The following is a 9,517-nucleotide window of genomic DNA, read 5'->3' as shown; positions in this document are numbered from 1 at the left end:
GGAGCGGAGGGCGGTTGCCGGCCCCGTGGGCCGCTTTCCCCCCGCCGGGGTGGGCCCGGCCTGCCCGCGGGCCTGTCAGCCGGCGCCGCGCCTTCCCTCGCCCCCGGGCGGAGCTCGCCGCAGGCTCCGCAGCGCCTGGGCCAGCTGTTGGTTCCCCGCCTCCCCCTCCCGCCGTGCCGGGATTTCTGCTGTGTCAGGCCCAGTCCCCGCCGGGCCCTGCGGGGGCTCCCAGCCCCTGGCCCTGCCTTGGCTGTGCCGTACCGTGGGCTCAAATCAGCTGTTTCCATGTTTCGCTGTTCCCTGCGCTGTATCCTGGTGTGAGCCTGCATTCAGGCTCACTGCTGTCACTTCCTTAGCTGTTCCTGGACAGTGTCCTTTTTCTTCCGAGTTCCCTGTGCTGTTTGTTCTGTCACTGAATGGTAATTGATCAAACCTATAGAAACTTGCGTTGTGCGTTGCCTTTCTGTCTGGAAGTATGTAGGCATATATATAGGCAGTATATAGACTCTTTAACTTTTTGTGGTTTTATGCTTGTGTGTGTGTTGTTTCTTTTGTTTTCACTGTTGCCTTAAGCGCTTGTGGCTTGAAGCTTTTTCAGGTGCCTCATGGAAAAACAAGCTCGCTAAACGTGTTGTTCCCTTAAGAATTATTGAACCATGGGATTCGCTAGCTTCAAGGAGAAGTTTGCTCCCAAGGGGAATGTGATCAGAAAAGTGTAGTTAAGTTCCTTTATTGACACAGCTGCCCTTATTCTTGAAGAACAGCATTTTCTACTGCATATTGAGCGTATTGCTAGAAATCAAGATCTCAGCCCACAACATGCTGTGTTGGTGGAAGGGATGGGGTAGTGTATGCAGGCTTTAAGGCAGCATTTTAAAGCCCGTGAATGACCGGGGCAGGTGGGTGCTGTGATGTGAAAACCTTTAACCATTGGAATTTTTAATATCTTCTTTTATAAACATACTTCAGTGCGTTTACCTACGGTGCCTGCCTGATAGCTCTCTGCTTTCATGGTCGATAATGAGATGATCATAGTGTGTTGTATAAAATTAAATGGAAAGCCAGGTGGTAAACAAGAAGAAACTTCCTGACATGGGTGTTTTGCAACAACTGACATCTTCACTTGTGAAACGTTATGCGCTGTGACTTGTGCGAAGGCTGATCTTCCCCCTAACTCCCTACTCAGGGTTAAAAGTTCTCTGCTGAATTTTTTGGATGTTTCACATGCTCTGTGTTGGGTTTATGTGGCAAGGCTTTGGTAGCAGGGGTGCTAGGGGGGTTGTTTCTGGGAGAAGCTGCTAGAAGCTTCTCCCGTGTCCGATAGAGCCAATACCAGCCGGCTTCAAGACAGATCTGCCTGGCTGGAGCAGGTTTGCTGGCAGGACTTGTGACCCTGTGGGAGACCAATGCCGGAGCAGTCTGTTTCTGAAGGACTGCAGCCCATGGAAGGACCCACGCTGGAGCAGTTTGTGAAGAATTGCAGCCTGTGGGAAGGCCTCACATTGGAGAGGTTCGTGGAGGACTGTCTGCTGTGCCGTGGGAGGGACCCCACGCTGGAGCAAGGGCAGAATGTGAGGAGTCTTCCCTCTGAGGAGGAAGGAGCTGCAAAGACAACATGAGATGAAATGACCACCATCCCCGTCCCCTGTCCCCTGGTGCTGCTCAGGGGAAGGAGGCAGAGAAATCGGGAATAAAGTTAAACTCTTGCTTCTGGGAGAAGCTGCTAGAAGCTTCTCCCGTGTCCGATAGAGCCAATACCAGCCGGCTTCAAGACAGATCTGCCTGGCTGGAGCAGGTTTGCTGGCAGGACTTGTGACCCTGTGGGAGACCCATGCCGGAGCAGTCTGTTTCTGAAGGACTGCAGCCCATGGAAGGACCCACGCTGGAGCAGTTTGTGAAGAATTGCAGCCTGTGGGAAGGCCTCACATTGGAGAGGTTCGTGGAGGACTGTCTGCTGTGCCGTGGGAGGGACCCCACGCTGGAGCAAGGGCAGAATGTGAGGAGTCTTCCCTCTGAGGAGGAAGGAGCTGCAAAGACAACATGAGATGAAATGACCACCATCCCCGTCCCCTGTCCCCTGGTGCTGCTCAGGGGAAGGAGGCAGAGAAATCGGGAATAAAGTTAAACTCGGGAAGAAAGGAGGGGTGGGGGGAAGGTGTTTTAAGATTTGGTTTTATTTCTCGTGATATTACTCTGATTTTTGATTGGACGTAAATTAAATTAATTTTCCCCAAGTTGAGACTGTCTTGCCCATGAATTAAATTAATTTTCCCCAAGTTGAGACTGTTTTGCCAATGATGGTAATTGGTGAGTGATCTCCCTGTCCTTATCTTGACCCACAAGACTTTTGTGATATTTTCTCTCCCCTGTCTACTTGATGAGGGGGAATGATAGAGGGGCTTTGGTGGGCACCTGGCGTCCACCCAAAGTTAAGCCACCACAAAGATATATACCCACAAGACTTTTGTGATATTTTCTCTCCCCTGTCTACTTGATGAGGGGGAATGATAGAGGGGCTTTGGTGGGCATCTGGCCAAAGTTAAGTCACCACAAAGGTTATTTTTTTAATAATAATTCAGTACCTATGACTGTTTTGAACTTGATACATATATATCAGGGGTTGAGAAGTATGTGTTGTAACTTCCAATATTTTTTATGAAACTGAAATCGTACACAAAAGTGGCCTTTTCTCTTAGATGTTAATGTTGACTTGATGGATGTAGGAATATGTAATTATACATAGTGGAGATAAATTTATGATTGCAAGACTGTCACCTAGTTTTGATGTTGTAGTACGCTGTAAGGATTTATTCTGTTTTGTTTGTTCGTACGAGTCCTGAAAAAGGGAGAGGGTTACTTTGGGTGGCCATATCTCCAAAATGAAGGATTTGGAGAGTTCTGCTGCGTTTTGGTCTACCCTAGGGACAGTGGGATGAGGGCAGCTGAGCTGTGGGGGAGCAGATCGCATCGCGAAGCAGTTCTGTTACGCCTGCTGGGAAAGGGGATCGGGAAGCCCGAGAACATACTTTTCAGCATGTGTGGAAGCAGGTGTGTTTGAAAGATGCCAAGTGCTGAAAGAATAGCCTGGTTTTATGCTAGCAGGGATTGGGTTAGTTCTTTGGGTAGATCTGTAGGTGGTGATGGTGGCTTTGAGTCTTTGCACTTTGTTCTTGCCAGTAGACACTGGAGACGAGCATTTGAAAACAGCTTTCTGAGCAGGAAAATGTGTTTTCAGAAAGGTTCAGTGTTTCTGTTTTGTTTTGTACACTTTGTTCCAATAATGTATATGGGGACAAAAATAAATAAAGGAATAAAAACTAGTGACAGAAACGGAAAATATAAATTAACTGTAATTTTAGGGTAGCCGCTGGGGAGAATAGCTACTAGATGCAGCCTTGACAGAAATTACTGAATTCTAGTAGGTCCATCTTTGGTTTCTGCTACCATCTGTCTGTCCCTCTCTTCCCCTTCACTGCACTTCTCTAAACAAGCGCTAGAAAATGAAGAACTGGATTATTCTTCCTGATTGTAGAATATTTTCTGGTCAAGCAAGAAATAATGTGGCTATTTATCTTAACACTGAGGTGGTGTTTGTAACTGCAAGTACATGTTGTTCAACCAGTTTTTCTTTAATGTTTTTGTTTGTAGCTATAATCATACATTTTTTAGCTCAGTTTTTAAAACCTTCACGGCGTATTCTGGTGAGGCCGTTGTGTAAGCATACTAAAGATCCTGCTGAATTCAGGGGAAGGAATAGAAGGGGTTGCTCCATGCTCTCCAGGGAGCATGAGGTGACACATACCTGCCTTACAAAACTGATTTTAAATATTAAGGTGAGATGTTACATCAAAGGCTTCTGTATGCACAAAGCAAGGCAGTTGTGTCTGTGGACCAGATGAGTTACTTCGTGGCATCAAATAATTGCTTCCCTCTGCTGCTGCACAGGGAAGAAGTCCTAATTCCTAATACTGAAACAGTTCTTGTGCATGTCTCTGGTATCTTGTTGGTAGCTGTTCTGTAGATGATTTTCTAGCCTGCAGAGTTAAAAAACTCCTCTTGTTATTTGAATCACTAATCTAAAGTTAATTGTTCATTTGATATGAAACCCCCTCAGATATCTCCTCTGTTCTGATTGAGGTTTTTAACATTATTCTTTCCAGAAGTTAGACGTGTTCTGATCATGAAGGTACCAGACCACTTATAAGGAGTGATTTTCAGAAGTGAAAATATGAAGGGAAAGAAAAACTTGAAGCTAAAATGTTTGTGTTTCTTTTTAGTAACATTTGTAGAAACACTCCTTCCTTTGTTCATAACTTTATTTTTAGGTAATTTTTTTACAAAGCACCGATTTGCAATCAACAAGTTGTTAGTATTTTGCAGCCAAGCTGTATCAAAGCACTTTTCAAGTTAAATATATGAAATGACGCAAAGGAGGAGGAGGTGAAGAGCTTTCTGTCATTTCCAGAATGGGCAGTCCTTACTCTTACTGGGTAGTTATGAAATGTTGGACGTTAAGAAGCCAGCTGGGCTTATCTTTCTTCTTCTGAAAGGAAAACACTTTTCCTTGTGCTGAGGTATAAGGGAATTAAAGTCCTTTGGTAACTTGCGATGGTTTTGAATAAGTTCCTTGTACAGGAAATTAATCATTGCAGAAAAAGAGCCTCTTCCAATTATCTGAATCGCTTGAGAAAGGATGGACATGTTTTCCCTATGTAGATATCTAAATTTACTTCACCGAATCTAAGAGATGAACATGTGTGACTGTGAATTGTGTACAGGTCTTTCTGCTAAGTGAAATAAAGTGACGCTTTTGTTTGAGAAACATAAGAAATCTGAGAGTCTTGGGAATTAGAACTCCAAGGCAGTTGTCATCTCTCGGTGTTTAGCAGAATTCTGTCAAGTTCTGTTCAGCCTGACCTCTTGATTTTTCTGATGCTTTTCCTGTCACCTGGCAGTTTTCATTTCAGGATATAATTACTACTACTACAAAACTCTAATAAATGAATCTTAAGCCCCAAATGAGAAAGGGTTATCAAAAAAAAAAAAAGATGTATGAGAATAAACAACTATTCTGTGGGTAGTCACAATATTAAACTGTGCTTCATGACACAGAGCTTTATAAAATGTGAGTTATCAGCATTTTCATTCACGGCTCCCGTCTCTCGGGGACTGTGCTGTGAACAGCCTCTGACCTGTTTGTGTCTTTCAGCATTCTTTTTCTACAGCAGTTGTTTGTGTGGAAAAGTTAGTGTTAGGCAAGTATTCAGATATTTTTAGTAGCCTAATCGGATGAGCACATGTCCTTCTGAAAAAGTGTGTGGTGAAGCAGCTGCCGCTCTCCGAGCATTTGGAAACGGGGGAGGAGGAGGAGGCTGAACCACCCTTGGCAGAACAGCTGCATCCACTGACCACAGTTGGAAGCTCTGTGCTTAAAGCTTCCTACAGAAAATATCTCCAACACTTACTTGCTTGTGTAGAATAACAGTAATAGAGATGAATACTTTTTTACTTGTTGCAATACTTTCAGAGAAAAATCAATACGTGTGTTTGGAAAACACTTTTCCAAAGTCAGTATATTTTTGATACGTGTCTCAGAAGAATTGTGGCCAGACAGTCGTGGCCTTAAGACAGCCCCTGCTTCACCAGGGGAGTCCACATATAACTCCTGATCTCTAACGAGAGAAAAATACTTCATGAAATGGCAACTGGGATGAAACAAACAAACGGTTTGTTGTTGTCATTGAATAATGGACTACTATACTTCTATACTTGTGACTCAAATTCTTCATCAAGAGTGCAGTTGATTCCAAGCTGCTAGGAAGTAATACAGATTGAAGACAAACAAGTGGTTTCAGGCCAATTTGCCTGTTGAGAGATGGTTATTATTCATTGGAATCTACTTATTAACCCACATCCTCACTAAACCGCTGCTTTGGAAGATAAATGTATGATTGACGTTTCATCTGATTAAAATAACACTTCTGAATCTGTGGCCCCAGAGCACCTTTTCAGTTTCCCTTACTTACGTAGCTCCTCTTCTGTTGTTCTTGTTCCTCTGTGCTCCTCACTCCTTTTCTTCCCCTCCTGCTGTTGCTGTTCATGTCAGGAACTGGAATATAAAATGAAGTTACAAATAATCCTGCAAATAAATGTTTCTTGGTTTGAAGTTTTTTGTTGTTTGGGTTTTTTTTTTACACCATCAAACTGTGAAACCTTGTCTGCTGAATTGTGTATTTACAAGGAAAATACAGTTTTACCTATCAGCTGGTGCATGAGTATGTAGTTAAATTTATAATGAGGGGTAAGCAGTGGATAGACTTGGCATGTCAGCAGGTCAAGCTTAATGTCGGGGAGAACCAATGGTTCCCTCTGTGCTGTGGGATCTCCTTGTACCTTATGAGAGTATATTAAAGCACAAGGATACACACTGTAACGTAAAAATGAGATCTGTTGGTAGTTGTGCAATGAGACAATGCAATCAAGCCAATCTTTGGCCCTGCCATCACCTCCAGTTCCTCCATCTCAGTTCCATCTGTGTGGTCCAACCCCGTCTGCTCCCTTGGACCAGCTCCCTGTGCAGCTGAATGACTGCGAAAGCTACACGCTTGCTGGCTTGGGAGGATTTTTGGTATATTAGGTTTTTGGCATGTTAGCAAGGCGAATCAGCTGGAGGGAATTGTCTCCAGATTATCCAACAAAATGATAAACTGACTTGAAAATATTTCATCACGAGAGTGCCTTTCAAAGGTGATTTCAAGCAGTTGAAGCCAAGTTAAAATGGGAGCAGAGACACTAATTGGTGGTGGGTTTAGCTTCACATGTGTCCTGTATCTTGCAGGTGAGGATGAACAATCTGCTGAGATGGCTGCAAGGTGGGAAGATGAGAAGGTGACTGAAGCTGCCTCAGATGGTTTTGTTGCTATTAAAATCGACACCAAAAGGTTTGATCCTATTCTAATTCTGTCTCTTGTATGATATTTCATTGATGATGATGAGAGCAAGAGGCTTTTGAAGTCCCTGCCCTGATTTGGAGGTAGTCTAAATGCAATGTTCCAGAGCGTAAGTGAATTCAGTAATCCTGAATTCCTCACTAGAGCCTGAGAAAATTGCAAATTTCAAAACTTATTGTTGTGTTCTGCAGAATATTCATTGTGTATTTCCAACTGTATTTCAGTACTAGTAAAAGAATGCTTGAGGCTGTCTTTTTTTTTCAACAGGAAGAGACACAAAAGTTATGTAAAAAAGCTGGAATCAAAATGCAAGTACTCTGGAGGCAGTTCTTGATTTGCCAAGTTACGTAATGAATTTAAAAACTCCCATGAATTCAGAAAGATAAAAATCTGTAAAGCCCCAGAGAAAATGCTTTTGTGTCTATTGTAATGCTTACAATAGAGAAGCATTGAAGTTCTTGGGTAAATTACTCGACTATTTTTGTTATGTTTAAGTGTTCTAGTTCATGTGCAGAAAGTGCATTGGCATTTCCCAAAATGGTATTATTTTGTAATGCTTTATAGACATTTTATTAGGCTTACGATAGGATTTGCGCTCAATAGACTAGATGTCTTTTTCCTGAACTGCTTCTTAGCACTCTTCCCTTAAACCTTATGTAGTCAACTCTGATAACCAGGGATTGTCACCATGTCAACACTTATGCAAAATGTTAATGAGAAGATGCCATGCAAATCTGCTTTCAGTGTTCTCTCAAGTATTTAAATAGTTTTGTGTGTGGTAGTAGGATGGTTATTTTTATGATGAAAGACTTAATCTGAAGTTGTTGCAAAGTGGTTGCTCCTCCTAAAATGAATCTTTTCTTTTAAACAGTGAAGCATGCCTGCAGTTTTCTCAAATTTGTATCCTTTGAGATCAGTTTAGATGCTACATTATGATCACAGATAATTGCTCTTTACAAGTTAATACTGTTCTTAAGATAAATATTTACAAGCAAGATTATTAAAAATACTTCTTACGGCACAAAAATAAGCAATAAACTGTGTAGTTAAAAGAGACCATCTATGTATTCAACTTACTGTCAGTTCTTAGAGACTAAGTGAACAAGTTGGTTTTTTTAAATGTTAATCCTATGTAGTTCTCTAAACAGAAAATTATCCAAAGCTTTATGTAAACAAAATAACCTTGGTATTACTAATCAGTATTAGAAGGCAAACAAACAATGCTTTAAATTATTAGCTGGAGTTCCGAGTTAGAGGAGGAAGAATGAGTAGTGGGCTGGGTTCTTTAGATACACAGGTGTGAAGTAAAGTAAACATCTGCCTCCCTTAGCTAGATCCCTGCATGTAGCTCAGGGATTCTCTCTGATGCTGAGAAAAGGAATTCAGTGCCTTTGATTTTCTTGATGCTGTAAAGAATTCATTATTGTCTACATGTTGTCTCACACTAAAACAAAATCTTTCAGGCCAAAGCGTAATCAGTGTCGGATATGTGTGTGCTGGAGAAAACAATTTTGGCTTAAACCATTTCAAAGTAAAGAAGAAATACTAATCAGTTGTATGTAATGTTTTCTAGCTTTTTTGTTAGCATCTTTTTTCTTCCTCCCTTGGCACTGGCTGCTGGTGACCAGGTGGAGACAGAATATTGGGCTAGAAGCTTCTGGAGGAAGGACTTCTGCTTTTCCTTTTAAAATTACTTTTTAAACATCTGTCATTTGTTGCCCTTAACTGTTGCTGTGCAGATCCTGTAGTGTGCGTCCCATCCAGTTTTTTTATAGGAGACAATGGAATCCCTCTGGAAGTTATTGCTGGCAGCGTTTCTGTGGAAGAGCTGGTTACCAGAATCCATAGAGTGAAACAGGTAACGTTTGCTACCAGGCTGGATCTCTCAGGATGAGCTGGGGGTGCTTAAAGCAGGAGATGTCCCTGACCCTTAGCATGTGCCTTGGGGAAGTAAGAATTACTGGTTTCATATCCTTCCAACAACAAAATCTGCAAACTTAAGTTCAGTACACAAATCAAAGAGGCCTGGAAGCACGGTGACGAAGTGCTGTGGGGTTTTTTTTGGTTTGTTTCACAGATCATTTTAGATCATCTGTGTAACACCTACAGTATTGAAGAAATATAGCAAGAACTCTAAACTGGAATGACATACTGATTACTCTTTCAGTTCATACGTGGTTTTGTAATGTGGATTTAGAAAATTATGCTATGGAACGTAATATAAATGTAGATAGTTTTATCACTTTCATTCCAAGTAAGACTAAAATTGGGAAAAAATATGAAATGTGCGATTACATCATACCTAACAATATGTGATAATTTTCATTTTATATTTTAAATAGGACTAAAAATAGTTTAGTCTTGACTTGTGAACCTATGGAAAATGAAGTATCTTTTTTTTTCTTTTTTTTTTTTTTTTTTAAAGCATGAAAACTACCTCCAGATATGGCATAATGGGACCTGGTTACCTTAAAATAGCCAACTGATTCCTCCTCCCAACTCCTTCAGAGAAGGGGTGTTATTATCTCCAGTAATAAATGGAGGGGCAGGAGGAGCAAGGTGCGATT

General features: G+C 41.8%; 1 protein-coding gene across 1 annotated transcript in view; it reads left to right on the top strand.

The window, feature by feature from the left end:
• Window positions 1-6,818: 6,818 nt before the first annotated feature.
• The window catches only part of UBXN4 (UBX domain protein 4), a 9,494-nt gene continuing 6,795 nt past the window's right edge, over window positions 6,819-9,517 (top strand). Inside the window, exons 1-3 of the mRNA XM_014941205.1 lie at window positions 6,819-6,941; window positions 7,822-7,850; window positions 8,690-8,808. Of these exons, the coding sequence (XP_014796691.1) occupies window positions 6,862-6,941; window positions 7,822-7,850; window positions 8,690-8,808 (228 nt within the window). The 5' untranslated portion in view covers window positions 6,819-6,861. The remainder of the gene's footprint in view (window positions 6,942-7,821; window positions 7,851-8,689; window positions 8,809-9,517) is intronic.

The sequence above is a fragment of the Calidris pugnax genome, unplaced genomic scaffold, assembly GCF_001431845.1.
Source record: "Calidris pugnax isolate Ruff unplaced genomic scaffold, ASM143184v1 scaffold60, whole genome shotgun sequence".
Taxonomy (NCBI): domain Eukaryota; kingdom Metazoa; phylum Chordata; class Aves; order Charadriiformes; family Scolopacidae; genus Calidris; species Calidris pugnax.
Note: the sequence above shows the minus strand (reverse complement) of the source record. Positions and strands in the feature narration are given on the sequence as shown.